Source organism: Chionomys nivalis, chromosome 7, assembly GCF_950005125.1.
Source record: "Chionomys nivalis chromosome 7, mChiNiv1.1, whole genome shotgun sequence".
Lineage (NCBI taxonomy): Eukaryota > Metazoa > Chordata > Mammalia > Rodentia > Cricetidae > Chionomys > Chionomys nivalis.
In genome coordinates, this window is record NC_080092.1 from 77,358,050 (window position 1) to 77,372,882 (window position 14,833).

The 14,833-nt window shown below is 46.9% G+C and overlaps 1 protein-coding gene across 3 annotated transcripts in view; it reads left to right on the forward strand.

Annotated features, from left to right (window-relative positions):
• Nucleotides 1–5,006: 5,006 nt before the first annotated feature.
• Nucleotides 5,007–14,833, forward strand: part of Socs7 (suppressor of cytokine signaling 7) — a 42,137-nt gene continuing 32,310 nt past the window's right edge. For all 3 annotated transcript variants that reach the window (XM_057774477.1, XM_057774478.1, XM_057774479.1), the window contains exon 1: nucleotides 5,007–6,130. In XM_057774477.1, coding sequence (XP_057630460.1) covers nucleotides 5,163–6,130 — 968 coding nt within the window. In that variant the 5' untranslated portion in view covers nucleotides 5,007–5,162. The remainder of the gene's footprint in view (nucleotides 6,131–14,833) is intronic.

Consider the following 14,833-nt stretch of genomic DNA (forward strand, 5'->3'; position numbering starts at 1 on the left):
CTTTTATGAGGCTTAAGATTGCCCAAGGGCCTAGTCCATGTCAGGCAGAGTCTCTGACATTAGAGAGTCAGAGGGACAGAGAACAAACACAGTTTTCTAGAACTAACATTTTAATAGGAGATGCAGACTTTTTTTTTGTTTGTTTGTTTGTTTGTTTGTTTTGGTTTAGGTTTTTCGAGACAGGGTTTCTCTGTGTAGCTTTGGAGCCTGTCCTGGCACTTACTCTGTAGACCAGGCTGGCCTTGAACTCACAGAGATTCACCTGCTTCCCAAGTGCTAGGATTAAAGACATGTGCCACCACCACCCAGCGAGATGCATATTTTTTAAACATAAATATTATTATTGTAATTTTGTTTTGTGTTTTGAGACATGGCATCCTGGAATCTACTATGTAGATCAGGTTGGCCTTGAACACACAGAGATCCACTGGCCTCTGCCTCGGAGTGCTGGAATTAAAGGTGCGCACCGCCACAACCGGCTATTTAATTATTTTTTAATGTTTATGATGGTGTTTTCCTTGCACATGTGTCTCTTTACCACGTGTGAGTCTGGTGCCTGAGGAGGCTGGGAGAGGGCATCCCATCCCATGGGACTGGAATGAGACATTAGTGAGCCGTGATACAGGTGGTGGAAATCAAACCGGGATCCACTGGGAAGAGCAGTTGGCGCTCTTAACCGAGCCCTCTCTCCAGCTCCGTGATTTAGTTTATTCTGAATCATCTGTGTGTGGGTATGTGCACGCGAAAGCTAGAGCGATGGGATTCCCTGACACTGCAGTTACAGGTGGCTGGGAGCTGCCTGATCCCGGAGCTGGGAGTTGAACTTGAGTCTTCTGGAAGAGCAGTCTGTGATCCTACCTGCTGAGCCATCTCTCTAGCCTGGACAGATTTTTAATCCAGTCACACATATGCAATTAAGTGCAACAAGGACTTGGTCTTCAAGCCCAGAGAGAAGGCACATCTCTTGGTGTAGGGAGGAGAGTTCCATCCGAAGGCTGGCTAGTTCACTAAGCACAAAATAAAGGGCGGGGGGGACAGAATTTATCCAAGAAAGGAGATTACAAAGGTGGGACACGTTGCTCACTGGCTGAGCTATGTTTTTACTTTGGAGGTATAAACTCTGCATTTGCTCGCCAACACTGAAGAAAAACGGTAAATAATGCACACAACGCCCATACACGTGGGAGATGACGGTGTCGAGGAACTGAACTGCGTGGGACAGACAAGATACAGCATGGCGGGCAGTGTGTGTGTGAGAGGCAGCAGGGAGACCACCAATGTCCTCTGTGTCTCACAAAGGAGCTTTCTGTCTATCCTAGGAAAGAAGAAAACATGCATATTTCCAATCACAGGCTGTGGGTTTGGAGAGATGGCTCAGTGGCTAAGAGCACTGACTGCTCTTCCAGAGGTTCTGAGTTCAATTCCCAGCACCCATCTGGCAGCTCACAATCATCTATAATGGAATCTAATGGCGTCTTCTGGTGTGCAGGCATGTATGCATGCAGACATACATAGGTAAATAAATCTTTGTTGTGAGCAAACTTCCATTCTGAAAGGGCCCGTCCGGGCTGGGAAGTAGTGGCCCAGATGGTAAAGTGGCTAGGTTGACTAGTCAGTGAGCTTCGAGCTTCAGGGAGCCACCCCACCCCCCGCAAGACAGGGTTTCTCTGTGTATCTTTAGCTGTTGAAGACCAGGCTGGCCTTGAACTCACAGAGCTCTTCCTGCCTCTGCTCCCAGAGTGCTGGGATTAAAGGCGTGCACCACCATGTATGGCTTCTGTCTGGCTTTTATATTGTGCTAGAGATCCAAACTCCTGTCCTTATATTCAGTCGTCTACACTCGCACACACCTCCGTGCACACACATACAAAAGCCTCTGGTTGCTTAGGTGCCTACATCGAGCACACAACATAGTGACTCCTTCATCTTCCCCTCAAAGGTCCTGTGGATACTAAAATTGCTCAGTTCTGCTAGCTGCTCCTTCCTCCTTATCCCCTGTGAACTTCAACATCTCCCACAGGACAGGTGCAGTGAGTTCCTGTCTGGCCTCTCCATCTCCAGTTCCACCGCCACACAAGCTTGGTCTTATTTGGTCCTCACAACACCCTTGCCATGTAAGCAAAGCTACAGTGCTTGCCTTTCTTTTCCTGATGTGGAAGTGAGGTTTAGCGGTGCTAGACACGCTTGTGTCTGCTTCTGAAATTCAGTTCTTAAGTTTCTGGATTTTTTTTTTTTTTTTTTTTTTTGAGATAGGGTTTCTCTGTGTTAACAGTTCTGGCTGTCCTGCCTCTGTAGACCAGGCTGGCCTCAAACTCAGGGATTTGCCTGCTTCTGCCTCCCAAGTGCTGGGATTAAAGGCATGCACCACCACTGCCCAGAAGTTTCTGGAAATTTGTAAGCCAGTGGTTACACATAATAACTTCTTGGCCTCCTGCCTAAGATCAAGTGCTGCTAAACATAGTTGCGGGTTGGAGAGTTGGCTCAGTGGTTAAGAGTGCTGGTCGCTTTTCCAGAGGACCTGTGTTCTGTTCCCAGCACCCATGTGGTAGTTCACAACTGCCTGTAACTCTAGTTCCAGAAAATCTGATGCCCTTTTCTGGATTTTTTTTTTTTCGGTTTTTCGAGACAGGGTTTCTCTGTGGCTTTTTTTTTTTTTTTTCCGAGACAGGGTTTCTCTGTGGTTTTGGAGCCTTTCCTGGAACTAGCTCTTGTAGACCAGGCTGGTCTCGAACTCACAGAGATCCGCCTGCCTCTGCCTCCCGAGTGCTGGGATTAAAGGCGTGCACCACCATCGCTTGGCTCCCTTTTCTGGATTTTGAGGGCACCAGGCAGGCATGAGGTACCCAGACAATACATGCAAGAAAATCACCCATATCCATTTAAAAAACAAAACCAAAAACATAGTTACTATTAAAAAATAAATTGTATAAACTTTTAGGAATGGAGGTATAGCTTAATGGTAGAATGTTTACCTGGCATGCCCAAGGCTGTGGGTTCAATCCCCAGCAATATATGTGTGTGTGTGTGTGTGTGTGTGTATATATTTATATAAAATGTTATATATTATATATGTTATATATATGTATATACACATCAAAACATGAACATCATAGCTCGATCGTTGTGGCATACACCTTTAATCCCAGCAGTCAGGAGGCAGAGGTTGGAGAATCTCTGAGCTCCGGGCCAGCCTGGTCTACGTAGCAAGTTCTAGGTCAGCCAAGCTATGTAGAGAGACTCTATCTAAAAAAAAAAAAAAAAAAAAAACCAAATAAACAATAACAAAACGGAGGTACTACATCCTTAAAACATGTAATATTTATTACATTTATTTATTTTGTGTGGTTTGTGTGTCTGCATGCGCCATGCATGTACATGGAGGTTAGAGGATAACTTTAAGGAGGTGGTTCCTTTTTTCTACCGTACGAATACCAGGGATAGAACTCAGGCTTAGCAACAAGTGTCTTAACCCATTGAGCTATCTTGGTGACTCCAAACTCATAATTGTACCTATGCTCTTGGGATTATTTAAGCTCATTGTATGTAATGAAATCACCACAGAAAAGATGGCACATTAAAGCCAATGTCCTCCTTAGTTAGGAAGATGATTGGGTGGATACTAGTCACTGCGCAAGTGCTACAAGCCAGTGCTTGCTTTGTTGTTTGCTAGTCGCCTTGACTTGAAAAGTGATGGAGGAGCTGGGTAGTGGTGGTGATGGAGGTGGCACATGATTTTAATCCCAGCGCTCAGGAGGCTGAGACCAGCAGAGTTCAAGGCCGGTCTGCTCTATAGAACAAGTTCCAGGACAGCCAGGGAAATCCTAATCTAAGAAATCCTGTCTTAGAACTGCACTTCCTCAAAAAAAAAAAAAAAAAAAAAAAAAGGATGAAGGGATGGAGGAAGCTGGAGAGATAGCCAGCAGGTATGCTTTGCTCTTGCATGGGGCTGAAATTCAGCTCCTAGAAAAATTACAGCCCAAGGGGATCTGATACTCTGTTCTGGGTGTGCATGCGCACACGCACGCACGCAGGCACGCACTGTTTTAAGTAATGGAGAATATGAGCACAGTTCTGATTTATACCTCCTGTGTGTCCGTAGGTATTACGTTAGGAATAACAACAAAATGTTGAAGAAGACACCCTTTTAGTCATTAAAACCAGTTCTGGTTCAGCAAAGTTGTCCCCATTATTGACAATCAGATCAACTTTGTCTTCGTTTTTTTACTGTCCTCTTGCATCAGTAGAGGAAAGTATTTTTGTTACAGTTACACTCCTTGGTCACTTGTAACCAGTTTGGGAAGGGCTGGGAATGTGGTCTGGCTGTTGATCTCGGCATGTGCCACATCGTGGATTCTATCCTCAACATGACACACACACACTATATGACAAAAACCAGCATGCATCTGGCAATCAGACATTCAGGACTGGCTGTTGTATATTTTTATTATTTCTTGGAAATTGTGTACTACACCTCCTTTATTCCAGTCAAATTCATGATAAAATTATGCTAACTACATACACACCCTTTCTTCCCCCAAAGAACCAGTAGTTTAACACGGAACAGCACATCGCCGGATCTAGAACACATTTTCATGTAGTCATTCCATAATTCGTCGGATGCCAGGAAAGAGGACGCAGATTTAATGAAATGACTTGGCCAAGGTCACATACCCCAAGCAGCACAGATGGGACAAGACCCACAGACAGTGCCAAGGGCTGCGACCCTCTCCCAGGTCCAGACTCGGGTCCCAAGGCCTGTTCCGCTCCACAGGAAAGGGTGGACAGGGCCTGGGGGCCGAGGAAGTGAAAAGGCAGGGGTCGGCGTCGGAGACCAAGGAGGCCACAGACCCAGCACACGGCCAATAGCAACCAGGGCGGAGAACGACGTCAAGCTCAGCCGGCGGAGGGGGACGCTGCGCACCCTGGGGAAGGGGGCGGGACCTATACAGGAAGTGACGTCTCGGGGGCGGTCCTCGGCGGCGGCGCGCGGCCTGGGCTCGCGCTGGGCTCCGCGCGCCCCCCCGCCCCCTCTATGAGGCAGAGGCCGCGGCGGCCGTTAGCGCTGTCGCTCCGGGGGCCGCGGCGGGCGGGGCTCCGGCGGGGCCCGGCCTAGTCCCCACCCAGCCCGGCTCCCAGCCGCCCGCCCTCCCTTCCTCACCCCGATGCAGGGGGCCGAGCTCCGGGACGGCGAGGCGGCGGCGGCGGCCGCTTCGTACCGGGTCCTGAGCCGCCTCCTCGGCTATGGAGAGGCGGCTCCCGAGCCAGGCCCGCCGCCGCCGCCCCCGGGCCATGGCCCGTCGCCGCCACCCTTCCTCGCTCGGCCCGGCCCGCGGGGTGCCCGGCCGCCGCAGCTGATGGTGTTCCGCAACGTGGGGCGGCCGCCGGAGGAGGACGCGGAGGCGGCCCCGGAGCCGGGACCCTCGGAACTGCTGTGTCCCCGGCACCGCTGTGCACTGGATCCCAAGGCCCTGCCGCCGGGCTTGGCGCTCGAGCGGACCTGGGGTCCGGTGTCTGGACTAGAGGCGCAGCTGGCGGCTTTGGGGCTCGGGCAGCCGGCGGGGCCGGGGGTCAAGACTGCCAGCGGAAGCTGCTGCCCGTGCCCGTGCCCCCCGCAGCCCCCGCCGCCGCAGCCCCAGCCGCCTGCTGCCGCCCCGCAGGCCGGGGAGGACCCCACGGAGACGAGCGACGCGCTGCTGGTCCTAGAAGCCTTGGAATCGGAGGCCGAGAGCCTGGAGACTAACAGCTGTTCAGAAGAGGAGCTCAGCAGCCCGGGCCGTGGAGGAGGAGGGGGTGGCCGGCTTCTGCTGCAACCCCCGGGCCCCGAACTACCCCCGGTGCCCTTCCCGCTGCAGGACTTGGTCCCTCCAGGGCGCCTGAGCCGAGGGGAGCAGCAACAGCAGCAACCTCCCCCACCGCCGCCGCCTCCCGGGCCCCTCCGGCCCCTCTCGGGCCCTTCTCGAAAGGGCTCCTTCAAAATCCGCCTCAGTCGCCTGTTTCGCACGAAGAGCTGCAACGGCGGCTCGGGCGGTGGGGATGGGACCGGCAAGAGGCCTTCTGGAGATCTGGCAGCTTCAGCTGCGAGCCTGACGGACATGGGAGGCTCTGCGGGCCGGGAGCTGGATGCGGGGAGGTGAGATTGGCTGGGGAGGGGGGCAGGCGACAAACTTCCATTTCTTGTTTCGTTTCTCTCTTTTCCCTACTGCTAACACAATACTGTCAGTTGTCAAGCTGTGGACTACTGGAGAAGGCAGACACTTGGGACTAAAGGTGGTGACATCTCGCATTAGATCAGAGCTAATTGTGGAAACAGCTTTCACTGTTGGAGAGTTCACACTCGGTGACACTTCTCAGTGGGTTAGCATCTCTTGCTAGGACTGATTTATAGAGCCCTGCCTGTACTGGCCCCACTTTTTAAGACCCCCCCCCTTTCCCGTGTCTGTCTACCATTACTCACACTGCTGGGAGGTTGTTGGAAATGCGTGGCCTTGGGGCCAAAAAGCTAGTGTCAGTCACCTGCCTGTTATTATCTTGACCATCTTGCTTCTCTCTGTGCACCTGCCCCCACTCTCTTCACACGCCTATGCGTGCAAAATGGCCTGGGGAACCTGGCCAGCAGTCACCTGGGCATCTCCTTTCTTAATATATTCCTGGTTATTTCTTGATATTTGCTATCTAAAGCGTGTGTGCTGACCACGTTCTGAGAATAGCGCTATGCTTGCTCTCTCACTTTCACACAGATGTTGAGAATTCTTAGTGAGGAATACACATTGAATTCTAGGACAGTTAATGACAATTCTAAACTTAGACGCTGAGTTTTTCCCCCTGAATTTCTAGAAAGTGATGGACTTTTGAGATAAGGGCAGAGTTCTGTAGTGTCAATTTAGGAAGCTGTTCGCGCTTACAGCCACTAGTGAGCCTTACTTGTGGTGTAACTGTGGTGGTGGTTCTCGTTCTGACTCCTCTTAGACTTGAATTGGTGGCTTTTGTTTTGAGATGAGGTTTTATTATGTTGATCAGGCTTTCTTTGAATCCACTATGTAGCCCAGACTGGTCTAGATCTCTTGTTCTTCCTATCTCATCCTGCTGAGTCCTGAGTCAGCCTCTCCAGTGCCAGAATTATAGGCCTATTGCCACCATGCCTGGCTGGAATTAGTCTTGCTGTGGTTTATATGATGTATTCTTGAAACATACTGACAGTGACAAACCAAAGCCAAAAAGCAGACAAATCGATAACTTTGCTGAGAACTAGAATCTCCTGGGGATAGGGGTGAAAGATAAGTAGATCTGGGACTCAATTAGCATTTTTTTAAATTTTTATTTTATTTGCATTGGTGTTTTGCCTGCATGTATGTCTGTGTGAGGCTGTCGGGTCCCCTGGAACTGGAGTTACAGTTGTGAGCTACCATATGGGTGCTGGGGATTGAACCTGAGTCCTTCAGAAGAGCAGCCAGCGCTCTAACTGCTGAGCTACCTCAAACCCCTACTATTTGAAGTTTTTATTTATTTTATTTTATTTTATTTTATTTTATTTTGTTTTTCGAGACAGGGTTTCTCTGTGGTTTTGGAGCCTGTCCTGGAACTAGCTCTTGTAGACCAGGCTGGTCTCGAACTCACAGAGATCCGCCTGCCTCTGCCTCCCGAGTGCTGGGATTAAAGGCGTGCGCCACCAACGCCCGGCTATTTGAAGTTTTTATTTTTTTATTTTTATTTTTTGGTTTTTCGAGACAGGGTTTCTCTGTGGTTTTGGAGCCTGTCCTGGAACTAGCTCTTGTAGACCAGGCTGGTCTCGAACTCACAGAGATCCTCCTGCCTCTGCCTCCCGAGTGCTGGGATTAAAGGCGTGCGCCACCAACGCCCGGCTATTTGAAGTTTTTTTTTTTTTTAATATTTATTTATTTATTATGTATACAATATTCTGTCTGTGTGTATGCCTGCAGGCCAGAAGAGGGCACCAGACCCCATTACAGATGGTTGTGAGCCACCATGTGGTTGCTGGGAATTGAACTCAGGACCTTTGGAAGAGCAGACAATGCTCTTAACCTCTGAGCCATTTCTCCAGCCCCATGAAGTTTTTATTTTTATTTTTTTTATTTTTATTTTTTGGTTTTTCGAGACAGGGTTTCTCTGTGGTTTTGGAGCCTGTCCTGGAACTAGCTCTTGTAGACCAGGCTGGTCTCGAACTCACAGAGATCTGCCTGCCTCTGCCTCCCGAGTGCCTGGGATTAAAGGCGTGCGCCACCAATGCCCGGCTATTTGAAATTTTTAATGCTCCCCAATTGATTCTGGATACAAACCACTCGTTTTTGGATGTGGAATTCTGAAGGGAACTTGAATACGCCAAGATAAAAGGTGTAAGTTCCATTCGGCCATGTTGCCCTTTATGAATAGCTGTGCCATGCACCAAACCCAAATTCCTGGTATCCTTGGTTGTACCCCAGTGTGTTGTCCCTTTAGATAGGGCCTGTCCTTTTTTTTGAACTCTTTCTGAGAGCTCAAGTCTTGAAAAGTGTTGTTAGAACAGTCCCTCAATGGTAGGTTTCTGTATTTGATGCTCCACTTACCAATACGGGTGAAATTTGCATCAGCTGAGGGTGGACGGCAAGATTGAAACTGTGGGTAATGACAGGATGGATTGCTAATTTTCTTGTGGTTTGTCTTGCCTTTGTTCCACATTGACCAGGACTTGGTCTAAGATTCCTGAGACGCCGAATATGAGGTGTTGCGTGAAATTAGCTGCTATGTCTAATAGATTAGGAAGTGGAAAAGGCATATAACATTGTACGGATTTTTGCCTTTGGAAGCAGAATTTAATGGTCATTGGCTGCTCTATCACCAACTCTCACACTAAGCACAATACAAATTTCTGCTGCAGAGCAAATTAGGCTGTACCTCTGCAAAGAAGCTTAGTTCAGGGCACTGGAGAAATAACATTTTTTGGTCCAAGAGCTTTTTCTGATGAATTGGAGAAGAGCTAGGTATTTGTGTGTAAACATTTGGTTGACTGCTATTTGGAGGCAGCATGTTGTATAGAGAATTGGGACAGTCTGGGTTCCATTTGGAACTTCAACATTAGCTGCGAGATGGAGGACAGATTTATCATTTTCATCCTTACCTTTTTCATCTGTGAAATGGGACTGTTGTGAATTGTTTGTGTCCTTATAGGAATAAAAGGAAGATGAGAAACTGGATGGGATATTTTGTGCTTTTTGGAAGAGAAGTGATAAGATTGAATTGGTACATTTTTTTTTTCCTGTGCTAAGCTTTGGTGCTGCTTGCTAGCTTTTCCATGTGTGTTATGTGCCAGTCGTCCTGGCAGCCTCGAGACTGTGAGAACCTTAGTAAGTCTGGCTAGGGTACTTGTGATTTCTGTGGGTCTGCGTCTCCTAAGCAAGCCCTCCCTTGTTGGGAAGAACAGTAACTTGGATTTTCATTTGTTCTCCTGTTTTAAATGGTAATACCTGAAACACTGAGAAATGTCAGTCCTTTGCCAGAGTTATGAGGCTTCCACATCTTTGTTGGTTGAAGTTAATTATGGGCCTCTGCTGGCTTTGCTATGTAATTTGGGGCATTTAATGGTAAGCTCTAGGCATAATTCTCTTTCCTCTTGTCAACATCTACCTTTGTCATCTACATGTTTCCCACAGCTATTGCTTTTGATGAGAAGGTATTTCCTAGCAATCATTTTTTTTTTTTTTTTTTTTTTTTTTTGGTTTTTCGAGACAGGGTTTCTCTGTGGCTTTGGAGCCTGTCCTGGAACTAGCTCTGTAGACCAGGCTGGTCTCGAACTCAGAGATCCGCCTGCCTCTGCCTCCCGAGTTCCTAGCAATCATTTTTATAAAGCTTAGCAGTCTGCATGTTCTGTTGGTGAACAACTCTGCTTTTTTCACATACTTTGAATTTGCTTAAGTGGACCTGCCCAGATTATACCAAGTCTGAAGAGAATGGGGAGATGATGGCTTAGAAGTTGAGAAACTTGCTGACTTTGCAGAAGACTGGAGTTTGGCTCCCATACACCCAGGTTGGGTAGCTGTGAACACCTGTAACACCAGCTGCAGGGCATCCAGTGCCCTCTTTTGATCTCAGCAGGCACATGTACACATGCCCGCATGTACATGCACACACATATAAAAGCTATAAATCTTGGGCTGGAGAGATAGCTCAGTGGTTAAGAGCCCTGACTCCTCTTCCAGAGGTCCTGAGTTCAATTCCCAGCAGCCACATGGTGCTGAGATCTGGCGCTCTCTTCTGGTATGCGGGCATACATGGAGGCAGAATGTTGTATAATTAATAAATAAAATCTTAAAAAAGCTATAAAAAAAAGCTTTAAAAATAAAGAGAAGTATGAGGGTCAGCAAGATAGCTCAGCAGGTAAAGGTGTTTGCTGCCAAGCCTGATGTCTTGATTTTGAGCCAGTCTCTGGGACCTACATGGTTGAAGGAGAGAACTGACTCTCACTAGTTATCCTCTGACCTCCACATGCCTGCTGTGGCACATATGTACCCACTCTAGACCTCTTAAACAAGTGCAGCTGGGCATGGTGGCACTTGCCTTTAATCCCATCACCCAGGAGTTAGAGGTGAGCAGATCTCTGAGTTTGAGGCCAGCCTGGTCTACATAATGAGTCACAGGTCAGCCAGAGCTACATAAGAAGACTCTGTCTCTTTTTAAAAGATTTTTTTCAATTAAATAAAATAATAATCATAATAAAATAGTATGAGTTAGATTTGAGAATTCTTTAAAGTAAGATTGAGCCTGCAAACTAATCAGGTTTTTGTTCTGAGGAGCTGGGCTAGGCCTTATACCACACATATGTCAGAATTCAGAGAGCTGGGCTCCATGCCTGTGGGCCTTGGTAGAATATAGGACTTTGCTGTTTCAGGAAAACCAGTGGAGTTCCCTTGTCTGTTTCACGTGTGTTGAGCTAATTGTCTTCCTTCAGATTTTGTGGAATAAAACCAAACCAAACAAACAAACAAAAAAAAACCCCTCATCTCTGCCCTGTTTGAATCATCAGATAGTAATGCTCAGTTGGGAACAGGTACCTTGTTCTCAATATTGTGTACTGAGCTGAAGAGTTGAGGCTCTTCCTGGCAGTCTTCATGGTTGTGTAGTGGAGAAATGGAGAGCAGTTCTCTAGTGATTTTTGATTTGTTTGGGGAAGAAGGTGCAGTTCTGGATGGAGAGGCTTCTTTGGCATAAGTTTGGGGCCCTACTGTCATGGGTAGACTTGGCCAACATCAGAAACTTATTGTTTCTTTGGGTCTTGAGATCCAGGGGGAAAGGGTGTATTTTGCTGCTGTTGTTTTTGTTTCTTTATTCTTACTTTGGATTTTATTAAATAAGATTTTTTTAAAATGTGTATTTATGTATGTGCACATATATGTAGGTGCCCAGTGAGGTCAGAAGAGGACATTGGATGCCATCTGTCTGGTGGTGTTACAGGCAGTTGTAAGCTTCCCTGCTTGGGTGCTGGCAACCAAACCTCTTCCAGGTCCTCTGCAAGAGCAGCAAGCAACAGCTGATCACCCCCTCCACACACATACCTGTTTGAGAAAGTATCACAAAGCAGTCTGGCCTGGTCTTGAACTCACCATGTAGCCCAGCCTGGCTTCCAATTTGAGCTGGTTTTCCTGCCTCAGCCTCCTGAGCTCTGGGATTATAGATGTATACCATTATGCCAGGCCTCATATAACCCAAGATGACTTCAGACCACTGTGTATGTGCGTAAGGCGGGTCTTGATCTGATTCTCCTGTTTCCATCTCTTGTGTGCTGGAATCACAGCCGTGTGTTTACTGTAACAGTCAGGCTCAAAGGGGCCATTTTTAATGATGACATGACATGCCAAGAGCAAGGCAGTGGTGTGGTGTGGTGAGCTATGTTTGGGTTTTTGTTTCATACTCCGTTGACATTTTATTTTTTATTTTATTTTATTTTATTTTTTGGTTTTTCGAGACAGGGTTACTCTGTAGCTTTAGAGCCTGTCCTGGAACTCCCTTTGTAGACCAGGCTGGCCTCGAACTCACAGAGATCCGCCTGCCTCTGCCTCCCGAGTGCTGGGATTAAAGGTGTGCGCCACCACCGCCCGGCCTCTGTTAACCTTTTTTTTTTTTTTTTTTTTTAAATTATTTATTTATTATGTATACAATATGCTGTCTGCATGTATTACTGCAGGCCAGAAGAGGGCACCAGACCTCATTACAGATGGCTGTGAGCCACCATGTGGTTGCCGGGAATTGAACTCAAGACCTTTGGAAGAGCAGGTGATGCTCTTAACCACTGAGCCATCTCTCCAGCCCCTCTGTTAACCTTTTAAACTATCTTTTTAAAACTGCTTATGGTTGTCAGCTCTCTCAGAATAAGCTCTCTGGCTTTAAAATTTTTGTCTGTCCATTTGAGTCTTGTGTCTTTAATATTTTCCTTGCCAACATCATTCCTGAGTCTTTTAGGCTTTAGACTATGCCCCTTATGCCCCTTAGCTTATCCCTAGATAAGTTCCCTCCTAGAAGTTCCCTCCATCGGTTTTTCAGTTCGTTTTCGAGAGTTTTGGATCTGACCTTGCTGCACAGATGTCTGTGTATTGGAACTAAAAATGAACACATGGTTTTTGTGCCTGTAGCACACGAACAGACACTGGCTTATGACGTGTTGCAAATGGCACAAGCTGCCTGTCTTGGCACTGAGTGATTAGCAGGGGCAGAGGTGTGTTGGAGCTACACAAACTAGTATTTGGGCATCCAAGTTTAGAAGGTGCTTTAGGAAAGGGTACTTGTAAGAGGATAAAGGGATTTATGGGCAGGAGTGGTAGACATGATTCATCGTTGGATTTTAGGTTCCTAGGAATTTGAAAACTGGCCAATGATTACATCTCTGTGCTATTGTCCTGTTTAGTCTAGCACTTCTGATTCCTTTTATCTCATTAATCTGTTGCAATGTAGATGATTTGCAGAATGGAAATGGACAGAGACTTCCCTCACCTACAACTTAGGCAATTACTTACCTGACTCAGAGGACAGCAGGCCCTCAAAAGACCTTTGCCTAAAGCCATTTGTCCATCACTTGAGTCATGACCTACCAAATCCTTCTCCAGTGAGTCTGTTCTAAGGTGCAAGTGGCCCTCTGGCAAAGTTAAAAGTACTTAATTTTGTACCCCAGTGTTTTTCAAGGTGATGTGGGAAGGTATGATAACCATGAATGTAGTATGGAGGGTTAATTTGAAATTTTATTTGGGCTGGGGCTGTAGCTCAATTGGTAGAGCCTTTGTCCAGTATATTCAAAGCCCTGGCTTGGATTCCCAGCACTGCAAAGTATGTTTATTTGGAGGCCTGGGATGTATGTAGCTTAGTTGGTAGTGTATTTGCCTTTAATGAATGAAGCCTTGAGTTCAGTCCCCAGAAATGCATAAATTGGGCATGCTATACCTCATAAACAGTGTATGGTGGAACATGAGGAAGTAGAGGCAGAAGGGTCAGAAGTTCAAGGTCATCCTCATCTACATATCAGATTCAGGGACAACATGAGAACCCTGTCCAAAAAAGAATTCCCCCCCCCCCCCCCGAGACAGGGTTTCTCTGTGATTTTGGAGCCTGTCCTGGGACTAGCTCTTGTAGACCAGGCTGGCCTCGACTCACAGAGATCTGCCTGCCTCTGACTCCCGAGTGCTGGGATTAAAGGTGTACGCCATCACTGCCTGGCCAAAAAAAGAAAAATTTATCTGGTAGTATTCTTGTTGCTTTCCAAACACTATCTTATCATATTAGAAATGGGCTTTTATCATCCCAGGTATTTACTATATGTAAAAGGAGAGATAGAAAATATATATACTAAAGTAATAAATACATACCCAGGTACTCATTAAGCTAAGCAAATAGGTAAAGTGTTATCCATACTTTATCTAGACTCAAGTGTTGCTCTCCTCATTATGTTTACCACATCCCCCCAAGGTCACAGCCATCCTCATTTTTGTTTAATAATTTCTTTGGTTTTTTTTTTTTTAAATATATTTATTTATTTATTATGTATACAATATTCTGTCTGTGTATATGTCTGCAGGCCAGAAGAGGGCACCAGACCTCATTACAGATGGTTGTGAGCCACCATGTGGTTGCCGGGAATTGAACTCAGGACCTATGGAAGAGCAGGCAATGCTCTTAACCACTGAGCCATCTCTCCAGCCCCCATTTCTTTGTTTTTTTAGTCTTCTAGATTGGCCTTTTCATTAGACTGCCATCAGAATGCTCACATGGTCCTTGAGATGGAAAATGGGTTTTTAGCTCAGCAGAAAGAAGGAAGCACGCATATTTATTATTAGCCTTTCACCCTCTTAAACCTTTTACCTTTTAGTTTCAAGCCACAAAGTACCCCTCTTTGCCAGGAAAAACCATCTAGCGCTCTCAGATGGCTTGCTTAGGTTTAAATTCAGATGTTTTTCTTTTTCTAGCTCCTAGAAACTATGATTTTTCTTCTTCAAAATGTCGGGGGTGGGGGAGAAGATGAGCTGAAGTGAGAAGGCCTCCGCAAGACGTGTGCGTTTGGGTATTGCCGTTCTTGAGAACTTGGCACTAAAGAGACTCGTCCCCAGCATGGGCAGATGGCAGAGGGATGCAGCTTCCTTTGAAAAGAGGCAAACTGCCAAATGGCTGAGGTGTGAACCTTTTGAAAGGCCAGTGCTTTGGGTTTCTACTTGCTGAGTTTAATGTTTTACCCACAAGTCACCAAAGAAGAGTCAGCTTGGAAGCTGCCCAGCTGCTTTAAGTTCATGTCCAGTGGAGTTCACCTTCCAGTCTAGTCCTTTGGGTTGCTGGCACTAAGTAGTAGTCATGAGCAACTTTTATA